This window comes from Asterias rubens, chromosome 5 (assembly GCF_902459465.1).
Source record: "Asterias rubens chromosome 5, eAstRub1.3, whole genome shotgun sequence".
In the NCBI taxonomy this organism is placed as follows: Eukaryota; Metazoa; Echinodermata; class Asteroidea; order Forcipulatida; family Asteriidae; genus Asterias; species Asterias rubens.
The window spans coordinates 11524368-11544365 of NC_047066.1; the positions used below are offsets into that span (position 1 = coordinate 11524368).

At 39.1% G+C, this 19998-nt stretch overlaps 1 protein-coding gene across 1 annotated transcript; it reads right to left on the reverse strand.

The window, feature by feature from the left end:
• Positions 1-3727: 3727 nt before the first annotated feature.
• LOC117290159 (collagen alpha-1(XXVI) chain-like) lies at positions 3728-14642 on the reverse strand. Its single transcript, XM_033771414.1, has 8 exons — positions 14629-14642; positions 13959-14123; positions 9177-9274; positions 7337-7389; positions 6507-6798; positions 5814-5884; positions 5505-5592; positions 3728-4987 (listed from the first exon to the last, which is right to left on the reverse strand). The coding sequence occupies exons 1-8, from the start codon at positions 14640-14642 to the stop codon at positions 4671-4673; spliced, it is 1098 nt and encodes a 365-aa protein (XP_033627305.1). The 3' UTR covers positions 3728-4670.
• Positions 14643-19998: the final 5356 nt, after the last annotated feature.

Here is a 19998-nt window from a genome sequence, read left to right on the forward strand (position 1 = left end):
CAGAGACCAGAGGAAAACGCTTTCAGATATGCAGATTGTCCTTATAAAGGCACTGGCCACCTTTGGTAATTGTCACAGAGCAGCTTCCCACTTGGTGTTTCCCAACAAACGCATACAATTACAAACCTGTGAAAATTTGGGCTCAATTGGTCATCAAAGTTCTAAGAAAATAATGGAAGAAAAAAATCCAAGTTGCAGAGGTTTGTGTGCTTTCAGATGCATAATAAAAGGCTTCAGGCCTGATGAAGCCTTTTAAAAATTTGAGTGAGAATCTACCTCTTTCTTAAAAACTACGTTACTTCAGAGGGAGCCAGTTCCCAAAATGTTTTATACTATCAACAGCTCTCAAAAAGTAAGTTTTTATGCCAACAATTAATTTGAGTAATTAACAATAGTGTCCAGTGCCTTTAAATATCGACTGCATTCATTGTTTTATTTGTCTCTTATGACGGAAAGAGATCGAGCAAAATGCTAGAAATATGTTTGTCAAGAAGAATAAAAGAACAAAACTGCAGCATGTACTTTTGCAAAGAATATTAAATTCAGTCCCGAAATATTACAAGAGAAAGTACAAGAAAAATATATTTACATAATATAGGCCTAAAAATAAGGAGTAAATGAAAAGATGTAAAAATAAAAATAAAATAGTAATAATAAATAACAACAAGTGAAACAACAAAAGATCCATACATACAGAGTACGACATTGACAATTAACATGTTATTAAATGAATTAGAAATTAACTTTAAAATGCTGGAGACAGAGGGGGTTAACCGAAGATGGAAGATATACCCTGCAGTGGATGGATAGATGACTTTGGTACCAGCCTAGAGAAAGTCCTTTTCTATGGTATACATGTATACAACGTATAAGGTACAACTAGGAACAATGCATGTGGATGGATGATGATTTTTGGTACCAGCCTAGAGCCAAGTCCTTCCTATGGAACAAGGTACAAAGGTACTAGTAGGTACCATACAGTGAGTAGATGATGACTTTGGTACCAGCCTAGACGTACAAGGTGGGCCTACACGGTACAAGGTACAAGGTACAAGGTACAGGTTACAAGGACGCGTATTAGGTACCCTGCAGTATGGGTGATGACTTTGGTTCCAGCCCAGAGAAAGTCCTTGCTGTGGAACGACGTACAAGGTACAAGTAGGTACCATGCAGTGGATTGACGATGACTTTGGTACCAGCCTAGATAAAGTCCTTGCTAAGGTACAAGGTTCAAGTATAGGTACCCTGCAGTTGATTGACGATGACTTTGGTACCAGCCTATATAATGTCCTTGCTAAGGTACAAGTTACATGGTACAAGTAGGTACCATGCAGTGGATGGATGATGACTTTGGTACCAGCCTAGATAAAGTCCTTGCTAAGGTACAAGGTTCAAGTATAGGTACCCTGCAGTTGATTGACGATGACGTTGGTACCAGCCTAGATAATGTCCCTGCTAAGGTACAAGTTACAAGGTACAAGTAGGTACCATGCAGTGGATGGATGATGACTTTGGTACCAGCCTAGATAAAGTCCTTGCTATGGTGCAAGGTTCAAGTATAGGTACCCTGCAGTTGATTGACGATGACTTTGGTACCAGCCTAGATAATGTCCCTGCTAAGGTACAAGTTACAAGGTACAAGTAGATACCATGCAGTGGATGGATGATGACTTTGGTACCAGCCTAGATTAAGTCCTTGATAAGGTACAAGGTTCAAGTATAGGTACCCTGCAGTTGATTGACGATGACGTTGGTACCAGCCTAGATAATGTCCCTGCTAAGGTACAAGTTACAAGGTACAAGTAGGTACCATGCAGTGGATGGATGATGACTTTGGTACCAGCCTAGATAAAGTCCTTGCTAAGGTACAAGGATCAAGTATAGGTGCCCTGCAGTTGATTGACGATGACTTTGGTACCAGCCTAGATAATGTCCTTGCTAAGGTACAAGTAATGGTACAAGTAGGTACCATGCAGTGGATGGATGATGACTTTGGTACCAGCCTAGATAAAGTCCTTGCTAAGGTACAAAGTTCAAGTATAGGTACCCTGCAGTTGATTGACGATGACGTTGGTACCAGCCTAGATAATGTCCCTGCTAAGGTACAAGTTACAAGGTACAAGTAGGTACCATGCAATGGATGGATGATGACTTTGGTACCAGCCTAGATAAAAAATAAAGTCCTTGCTAAGTTACAAGGTTCAAGTATAGGTACCATGCAGTGGATTGATAATAACTTTGGTACCAGCCTAGATAAAGTCCTTGCGTAGGTACAAGTTACAAGGTACAAGTAGTTACCATGTGGATGGATGATGACTTTGGTACCAGCCTAGATAATGTCCTAATTGTTAAGATTCAAGTTACAAGGTTCAAGTATAGGTACCATGCAGTGGATTGATGATGACTTTGGTACCAGCCTAGATAATGTCCTTGCTAAGGTACAAGTTACATGGTACAAGTAGGTACCATGCAGTGGATGGATGATGACTTTGGTACCAGCCTATAGATAAAGTCCTTGCTAAGGTACAAGTTACAAGGTACAAGTAGTTACCATGTGGATGGATGATGACTTTGGTACCAGCCTAGATAATGTCCTAATTGTTAAGATTCAAGTTACAAGGTTCAAGTATAGGTACCATGCAGTGGATTGATGATGACTTTGGTACCAGCCTAGATAATGTCCTTGCTAAGGTACAAGTTACATGGTACAAGTAGGTACCATGCAGTGGATGGATGATGACTTTGGTACCAGCCTAGATAATGTCCTTGCTAAGGTACAAGTTACATGGTACAAGTAGGTACCATGCAGTGGATGGATGATGACTTTGGTACCAGCCTAGATAATGTCCTTGCTAAGGTACAAGTTACATGGTACAAGTAGGTACCATGCAGTGGATTGATGATGACTTTGGTACCAGCCTAGATAATGTCCTTGCTAAGGTACAAGTTACATGGTACAAGTACGTACCATGCAGTGGATGGATGATGACTTTAGCGAGCCTAGATACATTCATTGCAGTGGTAGCCTACAAGGTACAAGGTAGATTCAAGAAGCTTTACGTCAGTAAAGCAAATCCTGATATCCATTTGATTTTTTTTTTATCATTCAAGCCTGAACTCCTTAAAAAAAAAATTATACTCCACGTTGCTCAGAACTTTCCCAAAAAGAATGACGTCACCCGGAATGTATTAACATTATACCTTTACACTCTCATGCTATAAATAGTCAAACCAGTAATGGACAGCAAATTTCTTTGGAGTGAAGAAAAAAATAAATATTTCTATAAAAGACTTGGGAACAAGGGAAAGCATAGTAACACCAAATAACTGTTTTGCTTGAGGCAAGTATTGTGTTAAACAATATACCATAATGAAGCATCTTGGTTTTAAACACTATAGAATCAGAACTTTACCATTTAAAGGCAGTGGACACTATTGGTAATTGCCAAAGACTAGGCTTCACAGTTGGTGCATCTCAACAAATGCATAAAATAACAAACCTGTGAAAATTTGAGCTCAATCGGTCATCGAACTTGCGAGATAATAGTGAAAGAAAAAAACCCTTTGTCATATGAAGTTGTATGCGTTTAGATGGTTGATTTCGAGACCTCAAGTTCTAAATCTGAGGTCTCGAAATCAAATTCGTGGAAAATTACTTCTTTCTCCAAAACTATGGCACTTCAGAGGGAGCCGTTTCTCACAATGTTTATACCATCAACCTCTCCCAATTACTCGTCACCAAGAAAGGTTCTATGCTAATAATTATTTTTAGTAATTACTAATAGTGTCCACTGCCATTAACTGTCAAAAGTTTTAAAGAGCAGAATTAGAGTTAGTATTAAGTTTTAGCATACATTGAAGAACATTCCAAACTTGAGTTTATTTCTCGTCTCGTTCCATGATGGCACAGCAAATAATTGTCATTTAATTTATTTGGTCAAACACTTCAACCATAAAAGTTACCAGACTGTAATGAGAGAAAAAGTGATGTCCGTTTTTCATACAAAAATTGACGGCTGTTTCTTGTGAGGTAGTTATAGCCAAATGATTAACCAAGTTTAGTTTTAATCAAACTTCTGACAATTTTCCTTTAATTTCTTTATTTCTAAAGTTGGTTGAAAATCCAGGCATTCTTAAAAGCAAAAGAAAAAGTTTGTTTAAATATAAATAAAACATTTTGCATAATACTGCTATAATTTAAGTCAAAAACAACGACTGTGATTTATTTTGTTTGACACCAACTAACCAGAAAGAAATCCTTTTGGTATTTATACTTCTAAAACTTTAGATATCTACTTGAATAGTTGATTTACTATCCATCCAAAAAGTATTTTAATTATGGCGCAAGAAATATGTTTGTCATTGCATTGGTCGCTTCAAAGAAATAAAACATGCAATGTAATACTGAATAATAGTAGTCCAGCAATAACTTCAAAGAATGGCAGAACATCTTCTTCCATGACAAACATATCTGATTGTCTTAAACTCTATCTTGAGACAAAGTTTTAGGCTTGAACTTTATAAAATGATATCCACCAGACACGATCTATTTGTGATTCTCTTATTGTTCAATTCAATCATTCTGCAAATTCATGTCTGCAGCATTCACAATAATAGTACACAGTCTTAAGCTGGATAGTTTATTGTCTTTTTCCCCTAGTTTTTTGTTTTCATGGGACATTTGGTGGGTTTTCCTGGCCGGTCCTTATTACACTCTCCTTTTCCCGAGAGAGGGCAAGAACATCTGAGGCGTGTATACTCATGCCCTCATCCAATCCGGAAAATATACTCAAATCCTGTTGATCGCCGTTCCCTGATGCGGAATCCGGCTCGACTGTTCCTCCTATTTGAGAGGGAAGAATGAGGATGCCTGGTTTGTCGACTTGAGGGATTTCGGTGGGTGAGTTTGGGATCTCCAAGAAGCCATCTGTACTGGGGTTGATTGGGAAGAGAGGGTTGATGGATGCCTCATTGTTTGGGATTCCGCCTGGTAGGTGGAGAAATGATAACATTGGAACTAATTAAAGTTTATTCCCATCAAATGGTTATTTCTGAAGTCTTATCACACACAAGTTTTTCTCTCATAAGGTTAAGACAAATCAGATCTACATCTTTTTCCTACAATAATAGTCTTTTTGCCCAAGTCTGATACCATGCAGGAACGATACTTTAAACATTCAGAGAATTTTACATGAGACAAATAGTATGTCACGAACTAGCTATCTCAATTCAAGTTATACCTGTCATAAGTTTGCTGCCACCTAGCGTTTCGAAGGCTCCCATTACATTTATAATTTTTGCAAGTTAACAACTTTGGCTGCGTATAGCAGCTCAAAGCCAACCCCTAAAAAAGATGGCGTCCGTCAAGAACTATCTATATGCACACAATTGTTGGAACCCTAATTTTGTTTCTGCAGACCCACTTTCACAAATCCTCACCCCATTGATAGTGATTTCCAAGCTTCTTGCGGGGGGGGGGGGGGGGGTGGAGGCTCATATCTCACCTTTCTGTATGATAATGATGTGTTCTAAGATAGAGACTCTGTCCCTTAGATGAGCGATCTCCAATAAAAGAGCCTCAAGCTCAACAGCCTGGAGAAAGAAATGACAACACCATGAGGAAATGCAAGTACAGTACAATAACATGTAAGGTTTGTTTAAAAAAATACTTCTGTAAGAGGGTTGACCCCCCCCAAACATGAATAATATCTCAACCTCTTTCTAGAATGAATGGTTTTAACAATTAATGGTTTATAACCATAATACATGTAGTTACCACTCGCACAGTAATTTGTCCTCAGTGTTATACTTACCGATACATTAAGACCATGCGCATTTCCGTTGGAGCCCATTGGTCCTGGTGGTCCCGGCGATCCTGGTATACCTAATTAGAAAATGGAGAAACTTTTAATTAGTTAATTGGTGTATTTGTCTTAAGTACCGACGAGAGCAATAACAGTTAACTTTGCATTAGACCAACAAGGTAATATTGAACTATAAGGAATACCACATGAAACACTTGTAAAATGAACAATGTTATAAAAAATGTTTTAATGTTTAATTAGAAAATCTCATTCAAACTTTGTGACCTTTTGCAGTTCAGTGAACAGTTGAGATATTTAAATTAAATTTATAGACCATGCTAATTGCTCTGTGTTCAAAATAGTGGCCTCGTTCATTCCAGAGCAGATACTATACACTGGTCATAATGATTGTACAGTTTGTGCCATAATTCACACAAAAATTGAAGACTCTAACAAATAACAGCTGAATGAGTTTTCGTGCCGTTTTTTCATATCTATCAAGTTGATAAAATCAGACAGTGCAATTGCCATAAAATATTAAATTTATGTTTTTTTTCTATTGTGATTTGATATTGTGCCTGCAGAAAGTCCACCAGGCTTTGTGGATCTTTTGTAAACATGATGTTCACAGGTTGCATGCCGAGTCAAATATAATACAATATAACGGCTGACGTTCCGTCTGTTTCGGTTCCTATTCTTTACCTGGTGCAGCCGGACCAGGAGGTCCCGCGGGTCCCATGGGTCCACGAGGACCAACATCCCCCGTCCGTCCATCAGCCCCTCGTGCCCCATCCTGACCGGGTAGACCACTCGGTCCCATGGGTCCAGGCAGCCCAGGATGACCCATCAGACCTCTGGCTCCAGTAGGTCCACGGGGTCCGGCAGGGCCTGCTGGACCAGTCACTGTGTGGACCGATGGGATGCCGGGCTGGGGTGCACTGGCCGGAATGTGATTAACAACGGAGTCCATCTGTGGTGAATATGAGCCTGATATCTAGGGGCAAAGACAACCAATACATTTAAGACATAGTAATATTATGAACAAACCCCAAAAGACAGATTATAGAGTTTTACTTTGAAAAGTTGAAACTCAATATAAAAACTATACAACACAGTTCAAACATTTATCAGATTTTGTTTATCAAAGTAAAGAGGTTTAAACTCAACAATAAAACGAACAATAAATAATCGATGCTTTTGCAATAGGCCTATACTCAAATAATTGATTTTTGACATAAATACATAATTGGTATACTTTTTTTTTTTTTTTACCAACGGTTTTATTATTTTCACAAAGAATAGGCATTTACAAGTGCTCGATGAAACACGGTCATTTGAGTGAGGGGAGATTGGTTTGATAATTATTGTGTAACACTGGATATTGACCACTTTGCAATTTAAACAAGAGCAGCGCATGGGCTGACTGAGAGCAAATGTAAAGAGTTTATATTATCCAAAAATGAAAAACAAATCAACCAACCAAGTAAACAAACAAATTGTGACTAAAAAATTAACAATTAAAAATTACTCACCAAAAGGTCCACTTTATGCCGTAGATCTTCTATTTGGGAACAATTGAAGCACACTGTGAGAGGGTTTTTTGAAAATGGTTTAGGGGTTAAAAGGAGAAAAGGGAAGAATTAATTAGGAAAATGACAGGAAGATAACCCGAAAAGCAAGAGCAAAAGCAAAAATTAATGCCAGAAAAAGTTTATTTCCGTTATCACTATTTTGAGACAGAGCGAAACATTTGAGTTTGGTCATTGTACATGTGCTTGTTGTTTGTACCTTAGTAGAACAATTGAAATAATTTATACTTACAGGGAAGTTATACAGAATTAGTTTTTGAAAGCAAAACAGTTGCTGGTAGTGTAATCCACCATAATACATGAAGTGACAAACCTGTAGACGTTTGAGATCGATCGGCCATCGGGGTCACGAGAAAATAGTGAAAAACCGATGACACATTTTTCTTTGCATGCCACCGATTAAAACTATAGAATTAATAACGCACAGAGTTTTATTTATTTCCCATCAAATGACATTTCAGACAGAAATATTTCAAGGGATGTCCTCTACTATCATTGAACCGTGTAAACAGTTTTATGTAAATCTGTGATCTAAGATAAGTTCTTTTCTTACAAATTCTGTAATGTCCCTTTGAGACAAGAATGTGCAAGCTATTCAATTAATCCACATAAGAAGATCCGAGGTTGAATGCTCTAGAATGCCAACAGCCATTCCAAGGAATCTGAATACATAATAAGGCTATTGTGCGAGCCCGTCTGTGATTGGTCAAAAGTGCGTCAACAGGTGCAAATAAACACGATAACAACGCATGATAAAAGGTGCACATAATATAGTGTGTAGTGAATGGCGACAATGTGTGCAGTTGTATAGTAATAGTAGTCCATGTACATGTACTGAAAACACATCACGCCATTTTGTTTTGCTGGAATAATGTTCAAGGGTCTTCAACTATGATGGAATAATATAGCAGCATATCTGCTTATGAAGTCACCGTTTACTCGAGAACATTGGACGTGTAACTGTGAGAGGTCAACAATTCTTTCAGCTCGTCAAGAATGCAAACAGAAGCTTCAAAACATGGTGTTTGATAATACTTTTTGTGCTTGTTACTCTGTGGAAAATACTTGTCATGTTTGTGGCAACGACGTGTAAAGGCAAGGAAATCAAGTGCCGATGTTAAAAGAAAAGCAGCGAAGTGGTGAGTGCATTGTTAAATTATTCCAAAGGAATTGCCATGGGTTTGTACAACAACAAAAACAAAGGTACTATTACCACATTAGTTTCAGAACACTAATGCAGTGTATTGTACCAATATTGCGTTAAAAATTGCCAGGAAAAAGGTGTATTAAATCTGAAAGCATTTTCGCGAATGGAAAAAGAATGATGAGAAATTGTTGGGAAAAGTTTCCGTATGGCGCCACCACTTTTTCATTCTATATGAAATAATATAGTATCTAATTTACCTCGATGAGATATCCCTTTTTGTAAAAATGAGTGAAAAAGTGGTGGCGCCATACGGAAAGTTATCCCTCACTGTTTGATAGAAACTACATGTGGGTGAAGTCTGTTTATTGTAGAATATTGGTACATTCACCACTGGTGGTTTTTCGTTTGTAGAAAAAAAATGTAAAGTTCAGAACGGCATCGAACTGTAGTGTAAAATTTTAGGGTGGCCACAACGTGGTGCATTTTTTTTTCTAAGGGAGCACTCTAACTCTAATTAAAAACGGTTATGCAATTTACTTTCTTAAAAAAAAAAAAAAAAAAAAAAAAACGTTGAAATGATCACTTTAAAGCTTAAAAACAGTTAATTGATACTCTGGTAATTCGGCAAGCCCTTACCTCTATCGCAGTTGGGTCCGTTGAATCCTGGACAACACCTTCGTTCAGTTGTTTCCACGGTACGAATTCCAATGTAATAGCGAGGTCGAAACATTATCCTAAAAATAAAAAAAAACATTCAAATAATTTATCTTAATAAGGCCTCTAAATTAGCAAGTATTATTTCGAAAATCACCACCGCCTTTATTTCACCGCTGATATTACACATGTTGTCTCCGTGCACGCCATGACTGTGCCACACCTTAATACACTCAGCGCCGAATGTAAGCAAAACATTCAATCGTGTGAAACAGGTGTTCTGACATAATTCAACACTTTTTAAACAATTAATTTGTAATTTATAAAATTAAATATCTCCACAACATGGGAGACTCCCATGATTGATTGCTTTAATTGTTTCCAAACAAAATCAACACTATTTTTTGGAATAGTTGTGTGACATTGTTACAAACTGTGGCCTGTGGCCATTTGTTGTTGTTGTTTTGCATTTTTGGCTTTCCATATTTTTCCAACCTCTTGGGCTGTGAATGTCATGACAATGGTGTTTATTATTGACTCCCAACATGGCGAGAGAAATAATTATTGTGATAACGTCAGGTGAATTTGGTCAGTATTTTTACTCGAACAAGTTTACTATCGGTAAATCAAAATAGCGCCCTCTATCGCACAAAAAAACCATATCAATCTCGCCGCCCGCCCGCCCGAGCTTTGTTATACGTAATTTTTAATATGCCAAAAATCATGCCGTTGTTGCAGCCAGCGTCCATAAAGTCGCTTATTAATTAGGACAGGGCCATACTACAGTGCCCATTTTCAAAAGTTGCTAAGAACAACTCAATTACGCTTGGCGCAATAACAAACACAAACTATTTCACATTCACCCTTTATACATAAATAGTTTTATCCTGCTCGTTTATGCTCAACAGTGAAATGCTAAGCAATGTCTAAAGCAGCTCTATGAAACTGACCACTTATTCAATTGTTTGTGCTCGAAGTTGCTTTTGGTGTACCCATGTCATTTTGTTCTGCTTATCATGTCATGAATTGTCAAGATGACTTTGTGTGGAAACTTCTGTGCAAAAGAGGTGTGTTTCTTTATGTACTTTTTTGGGGAACAACTGCGGAAACCCTCTGCCCATGAGGTCTGCTTCTACCTCCATGGCCCCATCATGTATATAGGGCATCATGGTCACTGGTGTATTCTGCTTTGCCCTGCGCACACGTGACTGAGTAAAGAAATCACTTGGCAGTGCCATTTCATTGTTGGTTGCCCTGTCATAAGAGCCAGCTGTAAATGGAGACCAGAGAGAGATAGCCATCCAGCCAGCTTGGTTATCTCAAAGTCTCGCGACTGGAGAGAGACTACATTTTGACGTCTCTATCAACAGACTGCGGAAGTCTTATTTACATAGAGAAGTTGTGAATTGTCACCTCGTGGACTTTTGTTTATCGTGGCACGTTTCCAGATTCTTGTCAATTTTTTATTTTGCCTGAGTCTCAGACTTGTTAATAAAAAAGGACAAAGAGGAAGGTGACGACAAAGCTCTCAGCCTTAAACAACCCTGTCAGTTTTAAAATATTGTTGGTGGACTGCATGCACCCCTCTTGGTTTCGTTGTAGGCAAAGTGCCTTCCCTGTTAATATTTATTAACCCTTTCATCTCGGCGTGGGAACAATTTCCTTCACCGCGGGGGAAAAACAAATAGTCAAAATTAGATAACGAATTTAGAATCGAACGTGTATACAATACAGGTGAACCAAACTGACCCTAACAATTACCAGGGTGTGATGTTAATTCATGTTATAACTCTGTTTGACCACCTCCATGGTTTGACCAATTAACTACGTCTGCTGCCCCTCTCCCTTCTCAAACCATGGAGGAAGCTCATGTTTTCTTGGAGCCTCGCCTGTGGCATTTTCTGTGTATCTTTATAAGAAACACGATTGTTGTGGCCAAGTGGTTTAGAGCACCGGACTTGAATTGTTGTGTTGTATGTGCGTGGGTTCAATTCCCAAACCAAGTCAACTTCGACCTTGAGGAAGAGACTACATGGTCACAATTTCTTCGTCCTTCGGATGGTACCTAAAGCTGTAGGTTATGTGTAGTTGAATGCACGTACAAACAATCCAGTACACTTATCGAATCGGAAAAGGGGGCTTTCCCCTTTGTTCTGGAATGGTTGGCTGATGTCGTGCCCATTACCCTGTATAAACTCTTACACGTTGTGAATAAAGCGCGTTGATGTAATAGGACGTCCTTGGCAACACCCTTAGGAACAGCCGTAACCGTAGCTGTAGATGCCAACGGATACGGCCTTATCTTACCTACCTATTGCAAAAAAAAAAAAAAAAAAAAAAAAACGAGCGAACTGAGACACTTGTTTGGTGCCAATTATAGCTGATAATGCACCAAGAACTACACAACAAAATTATCTGTCTGCAATCCACTTTAAAATTTTAGCGACAAAATCAGCACCACTTTTTAGTATTATCGAATCACGGTTTCGTCCGTCAATCACTAACCCACACAGTTGGATGTGACATACCTTTGATAAAAGGAAATAACTGCTATGTGAAATGTCACTCGAATAATTTTTCCCTTAACATCTATACGACCATAAAAAAGGCTGAAACCAACGGGGGACATAATGGCATCACTGTGCCAAGTTTGAATAGGAATTACTCTTTCACGGCGATAGACTTTGAATGTGATGGATACCATCCCAAATAATTGTCAATCGCTCTGAGGGTCTTCAAGGAGTCTTCATTTCCAAAGGAATGGGAGTATACAATAAGTACAATTTGTCCCAATCACAACTTTTTTTCCAACCAAATTAACTCAAACCCCTCGCAATTCATGAAAGGAAGATACTGTTAAAAAACATTCCGTGTTTAACATAATATCAAAATACCACTTCCAGGTGACTTTCAGCGGAATAAAGAAAATCAGCCTTCTGCCGACGTCATCACTAAATTTTCTTTGCACTAAAGCGATTCTTGTACAACAAGTGTCAGCATGTTAAGGTTGTGTCGTGGTTCAAATAAAAAATGTAGCTCCGAACCCATTCTGTGTGAAATTAAATTCAACGTCCTTCAAACCTGCAAGGAAGTCAAAGTGTAACGACCGGACATTTTTATCAAAAGAAGTTGTATTATCTCTCGCCCTTGCTTAGAGTGAGATCAAACTACTTATTGTGACATAAATTATAATAAAGAAACGTTGACCTTTAGTTGTATTGTGCTGTCGAAGAAATCACAGGTGCTCCATAAAACACATTCGCAAGATGTTTTATTGGCTTCTATTTTCGAAGTGACAATTTAAAGGGTTTTGATACCTTTTGTATATGAAGTTTTTGGCCATAACATGAATCCATACTCACTGTGGTTAAAGACGTATACAAAATGTAGAAGTTTCAGCTGCATTCGTTGTCAATTTTTTTTAAGAAACAAAATGACAACCACAGAGCAATGTTTTCTGGAGTAAATATGCTAAAAAACTGTTGTCTCACTGAGACGTCAATTACTTTTGTGAAATTGTTTCACTCATTTATCAAGAACTACAGCACCTCAGCAAGAAATATTTTTAATGGAAGCTTTATGCCATCGTTATCTTTAAAGTTATATGTAAATCTGTGGACGTTTGTGTTTTGTGTCGTACTCCTACAAGAAGTACCAAAACTTTTGAACTTAGAGAATAATCAACACAATCATACATCAAGCATCCAGGGAACGTCAAAGAATGGACGAGCACTGACCAGTTAACAAGGTCATTTATTTGGGAGATTACCATCTGTGGGTCACCTCATTTTGCATAATGAAATTGTTGACTGTCTTAAAATAAAATCTGCAACGGCAATTTTTTATCGAAACTAGAAAGTGTTCATCTGCTTAACAGATCAATCATTGGAATTGACCCTTTTTTAGCAACACTACATAGATTAGAATAGTGTCGTCTGCCAAGACCCTCCTCGTGGTTGGTTGAGAGGCAACAAAATGAACTCAAATTGACCTATTTCAGTTGTGGAATGGTAAAACAATTTGGATAAATCAACGAGGCAGTAAGAAGATTAAACAACCCATAATTTAACGGAAAATTTATGTCCTATTGTGTTAGAGCGTTATGTTTGCAGAGTGACGGGATTCATTTGGCAGGCCTGATTATTTCACGGAAGCAACGAGGGCGATGGCCTCCATGCCCTTTGGTCATTGCATTGGTGCCCCTTGAAAAGCTCCAGTAGAAATTTCCTCATTAGGGTGCCCTTAACCATGGAGAGGATACCTTAGTGCCTTGCCCTTCCAACTACGAAGCATGATGTACAGTCCTGGTTTGGTTGCCCGCAGTTTGAATCATTTTTGTTTGGGGGTATGGCTACAACTTGATTTTGGAGGGGTATAAGTAGATCGGGAGATGGCAATATCATGGTATGATATTAAATTTTATACAACACCCACGCAGATCCTTGCCATTTGATTGGAGGATTGTCCGTCACGTGATAGCAAATAAAAGTACCATTGCACGCTGAGTCACTCACCGTGCTTTTTCGTTCCATCTGAAAAGTACTATTGCACACGGCAGCGTGCAATAGTACTTTTCGAAACTTGTTTTCATTACTTTTATTACAATTTCACATGTCACTCAACATGCAAGCATTCACTTCAGTGTAATCCTGCTTTGCCGTGTCCTGGCATTTTAATATTCCATCAACTTAAAAGCAACACGAAACACTACAAGAAAAACGAACAGATGGACTGTTCAGTGTTCTGATGGTCTTCTTAACTCACCTATAAGTAGACTTGTCACAGTCTTTTCTTCCAAATGACCCGTAGAGTGTTCGCAGTTGGTAGTTACACCAGTTAGGCGTTGTGCGCTGTACGTACATCTCGGTTCCATTACGAATGTTACAAGTCACCTGTCTTGTTGCGATGAAGTCACACCAATTGCTCCTCCTGTGGGCAAAAGGGGGGAACACATTAATTAAATGATGACGAATTCATGTTCCATCCCATGTATCAGGTTGATCATTTTATACCTTGATAGCTCAGTTTGATCGACAACGAAACAGAAACGGGAGATTTCCATAGTTTATTGTGTGAAATCAGAGTTAAACTTTTCAGCACATTTTGTACCAATCAAATAAACATGTGAAACTATTATTGCATCACACCCCGGTGCTCGAACTTTTTCAGTACAATTTTCACAATATTTCTAAAAGATGTGAACCATTCAGCCCAAACACCGTACAGGTGACGCTTGGTAGACCTTGATATTTGACAATTTCAAAATGGGTTTCTATTTATTTTAGTTGAATTTTTAATTATTGTTGTGTTGCAACCAAGGAATTAACAACAGTTAATGTACCCAGGAAACCAAAAGGCATTAAGATAATACCTGTGGCACAGAAAGTTCAGTTTATTTTTCGAGAAAAAAAAGGCAACACAATTAATGTATTACCTTTCGGCGCTCATAATCATGTGCTTTACATGTAACCTTGAATAAAATCAGTAACAAGCAGTGCAGTTTGAGACAATGTAGGGACCTAAAACCAAACCTACGTGCGAGGTTCCGTCGGAAGGGGATTCGAACCGGGATCCACAGACGTCGAGGTGACCGAAATCCAAAGCAATATAGCCAATAACACCTCTAATTGGATACCAACCAATGCTGTATCATGACTTTAATGTCTTGTGGTTTGGATTAAGTTCAAGGACAAGGAAGCTCAGGATGAGGAGAGACGAGCATCATCCTTTCAGGAATCTCTCTCTCGTCTTATTAATCCCGTGTGTCTTCATGAATTGCTAAAATACACTGCCCTTGAAAAACATGTTTTCTTCCGTACTGTCTATCTCACATTTAAAAATTTCATTCTTTTTTCCTTATCAATTTAATATGTTGCACCATTACTGTTTATAATGTTAAACTGTTTACACCTCATTTAACTGGCTGAACATTGACATCATTGTGACAAGTTGTGCTGCAATAGGATATTACTAACTTTTCCTAGTTCCAAAAATAACACGTGACCCTCACTGCATTAACTATATTATCAACACAAGAGGGCGTTGTATATTGACGTATCGTAAAGTTGTGAGAGTGCTGCCGCGAATTGCTCTTTAAAGTGTGTGTGCACACAACTAAATACTGACCGAATCAATGTGGCATATCTTTGGAGGCCCTACAAATGAATGTTAAGTGTAAATCACATATTTGTTGGGTTGATAAACCTATAATATAAGGGATTGTTCCATTAGTGTGCACATTGTATGTCCTATGTGGTCACTGACTGCGTCAACGTTGGGTAATATTTTATTAGGGTAGGCTATACTTTAGGCGCCCTGATAATCATTGATCATCGTTATTGTTCTGCATATTTTTGTTGTTTTATTGGAAAAGCTCTAAAACGCCGGGTCACAAAAGCTTTCGTCCAACCTGCCATTCATCTGTGTGCACGAATACTTATAAACAATGCTTAAAAGCAAAGCACGAGCTCGTCTACTAAAATGTATTTAGTTTGTGGTTCGTTTGAGCTGTTTTAACAAGCAGTAACAACAAGGAATGTTCTATACTTTATTTGGGTCACATTTCGGTAGTACCTCGACGCTCTGCTCTAACACAACGCATTAATCTACCGCATCGGAGGAAATCAGCTGTTCCCAGGCTTATCAATCATTCAATCGATGAGTTAGCCATGGTTCCTCCATGGTCTATGTCATGACAACTCAGGGTGGAGACCCTTAGAGATGGGGGAAGGGGAAACTGCTCATACTTTGCATCTTACACCGCTACTTCCTTGGATACCGCACACAGTGTGCCTCCAGCTTAGTATAACAGTTTAATTGAGTCAAGTTTAGCAGTTAACCTGTAAATGTCATGCAAGCATGTGGCAATCTGACACCGACTGGCAGATAGAATGCACAGCATATCATGTGGGGATTAATTAACGTCCGTCACCTCTTCGTCTAAGCTTAAAAAAATTGAGCTTTTCGATCAAACGAAGACCTCGAAGCAGAATTTAAACATAAGACTTGCAACCAGAATCCCATATTTTTCTATCCCAAAACACATCCTTTCTTATGTAATCTTACAATGGACCGTTCCGGCTTTTCACTAAGCTCCGCCACCGCGCACGTGAGCAAGACACGTGTACGAGCACTCCGAATGACATTCTGCACGATTCTGCCGCGCGTGCCAAATTTACGCGCACGCATGACCGAGTTTGTCCCATTTGTCCGACCACAATCATTGCTGTGATTGGTCAAATGGGTGAACGCGCACAGTTTGATTGACAACCTCCTTTTGACCTCTAGGTGAGGGCGCCCTACTGAAATGACGTCATGTCTATGGTCAAATGATCTCCCACTAATCATGATTACATAACACTTTTTTTCCAAACAGAAAATACATACAAATGAGAGTGCAACTCCACTATCTTATGGCAGCAGTCTTCCACAATCCCACCAGGAGTTAAGATTGTCTTGGAGTCCTGGGTCAATACAAAAACAAAGTAACATCATCTATTGTTTTGCGATGGGGAGTAGACTGACCCTACTAAAATATGATCTTATTATCGTCATGGCGTCTTGAAAAATACTTCACAGCTGATGAGTTCACTAACTTGTCAGTCACTCCCTATGCATTCTAAACGTAGCTCTAGAAGTGAAATCCTGGGTGGCTTTTCTTAATGTAAACATACATGTATATAAACGGCAGATTGCAAAGTCATGACCACATCACTTCATAGTCGTACCATTTATAACTATAAGGGTGTACGAACGAAGTGAACCCACCGACCGGGAAATTGACAGGTTCTCCCCCGGGCTTTCAGCCTGTTGGCTCCCGGGCAGAGATCGCTCCGCTGATTGCACTCCGCGGAAATGAATGACTCTTGTTCATATCTGTATTAAAGGTGCGCTTTACAGCATCAAATTGACGCTGACCTTGAGTAGTGGCGCCTAAAATACTTCAGGTTCGGTTTTTCATGTCTTCCTGGTGGTACTGCTTTATTATATTTTGAAGATGGAGTTGTGAGTTTCTGTAAATCCATCTCGATATTTAACCCGTCTTAATGGGATCACATTCCGAAGGACACACATTTTATTGAAGGTTAATTGACAGACACAATATCTATAAATGTCATCTCGTGTCTGTCATCTTGACATTAAGGAGAATCATAAAAAGGTCTGAACGTGAGGTCAATGCAACTTTCCAGGTCTTTCTGGTTGGAAAAAATGGCCAGCGATATTGCGTAAAGTCTATTAAAGGGCTCCCTTCCTACTTTGAACTGAGTGTTGCTCCGAACTCTCTCCTATCAGTGACTGGGCTCCCTTCCTACTTTGAACTGAGTGTTGCTCCGAACTCTCTCCTATCAGTGACTGACCGAGCGTGAGAAGATATAGCTTTTCGTTCACTGGTCTGTCAGCTTTTTCACTACTAATATTTGTTATAAGACCAGGCCAAAAAACGTGTAAACAGGGTGTTTTTTTCTTTCACTGTTCTTTTGCAAGCTCAATGACCAATTGAGTCAAAATCTCCACTAAAAATGCATGTTTTGGGATACACGACGTGAGAATGGGTCCTTAACATTGGTGTCCAGTGCCTTTAAGCCGTATTATATCTAGGTTCGGTTAACATACTAAGATGATGAAGTAACTGTGTTTACCCCACAGGCCATTTGACTCCCCTAGTTAGGATAACATCCTTGTCCTTGGTTGGGTGGATCCATGGTGACGTATATCAAGATACATTGAAATCAGGGGTAAATAGGGGGGGGGGCGCTCAATTGGCCATCAAAGTTACAAGAGAATAATGCAAGAAAAACACCCTTTTTGCACATAGTTATTTTGAGTAATTACCCATAGTACCTTAAATATTTTTCAATAAGTTAACTATTGAATTATGAGCAGGGTAACGCAGTGCCTTCTTGTGTTCAACGTGGATAAACCATCAACCTGGTTGAACTTGGCAAGTGGGGTGTGTATAACAATCGAACAAGTCAACGGAAAGATTTGAGAAATTGGGTTAGATGTCAGCTCGTGGTCAAGGTTAAGAACGCACGTGTCTTTGACTAAGATGGAAGCAGGGTACCTGTGTTGTTATCTTTTCACGTCCCTGGGGATTCGAGATTGTCTGTACTGGTAGGTATACGTGGTATCACTAATGTTAAAAAAGCCAAGTTGATCTCGTTTGCTCGATGGACCAAGATAGGTGTCTGTTATCAAAGACAATAGTTTGTGAATGTCTTAATAATGAACTTCCTAAGCTCTTCAGCAACGTTGGGTAGCCTATCTGCAAACCTTGGGTATCTTTCCCAAGTAAACCTCTAACTTCTTCCATCCGAGCTAATGGTACGAGTGCAGATCTTGTTGCTGTCTTTCACCACACGGTTTTCAACTCAACTTGTTGGAGAAATTATCTCGGTCATCATCTGCGTATACACCATCCCTTGATTCTTTGGGATATCCCAAGGTCATACAATAAGGCTACCCTGGACTCGGTCTTCCTGTCTCCCTTCATGGTTCAAGAAAGTTTACCAAGCACCCCTATGGTCTAATCCATGGTCTAATTTAGAACTTCATCTGTAGATCTTCAGTGTGAGTCACCGTTGAGAGTGACCATCTTAATTCACTGTGCAACCCAGGGTCCTTGAATTATTTTGACCGTCAAGTGCCTAGAAGAGGTCACAAGGCCTCTATACTGGGTCAACAAAATCTTCAAAGTGAGTATTTCTCTATGTCTAATACTCCGCGGAGGCAACTAATGAGACTGCCTCCATGCCCCATTTTCATTGCATTGGTGCTCCAGCAAAAGTTCAAAATATAATGTCTTTATAGGGTGCCCTTCGCCAGGGAGAAAATGCTTTGGTGCACTCGCACAAAGCACTACGGCCTGCTAAGGGATGGGCCCCTTTGATTCGTACTTTGACTATGGTAAACTTTTCAAAGTACATTATTTTGTCCTATGATTGACGGCGTCCATGAAAAATGGTTCTTTGTGACCGACAGAGTAATCTCCTTGCACTGTTCAAGGAAATGAGCTCCTTGACCAGATTTGCTGTAGACATATTACCCTTTTTGAGCTTCAGTATGATGGATCTATCCGCTTATAGCTCACTGGTTTGAATAACACCTGATCCCATTCACACCTGCATGATTCATTCATGGACGACAAATATAAACCACCCTTCCACAGAATAACAGAAGTGTGGTCCTCAACTGACGAGGGTCACCTTATCACCCATCTCCAACCCTTCATAAATACCCAATAATTTATTTTGGGACACCTTTGTGATATTTATGACCCTTGAGGTAGCACTTCGCTGTCCAGATTCCTTTAAATGGGTATTAACGAGCTGGGGTGAGGTCACACTCCAAATAATGTCAAATACAGCTTTGGTCGGGCCGGTTAACCCCTTGATCTCAAACCATATTATGTGCTTTGCTCCCTCAAGTAATTCGCAATTTTCTTTTATATTAAGTTAGAGTTGTGTTGAATTATGTTTTGTTCTACACTGTTTAAACTTTAACAACTTTTTTTTTACTTAGAGTTTATTGTAAAAGATACTTTAAAATTAAGAGTTGGTAATTGACTACACTATTTGGTAGGAGCAACTTCAAATTGGGCCTTGTCATAGAATTAACTTTTACGAGCAACGAACTTAAGGCAACCACCTACAGTGCATGCTACATGGCCACTTGTTACTAAAGGGTAGCACATGAGTAATTTTTCAAACACTGACAACCCACAGGAAAATTATGTGGAAGTTGATAGTTCATGACTTTTTATCTTGGAGATTGCCTGGGGCTAGTTACCTGTACATTACCCCGT

Coding starts and splice junctions, on each gene's coding strand:
- LOC117290159 (XM_033771414.1), bottom strand. Junction 5,593..5,813: donor CGCATGGTCTTAATGTATCG/GTAAGTATAACA, acceptor TTCTTTCTCCAG/GCTGTTGAGCTTGAGGCTCT. Junction 4,988..5,504: donor CATCATTATCATACAGAAAG/GTGAGATATGAG, acceptor TCCACCTACCAG/GCGGAATCCCAAACAATGAG.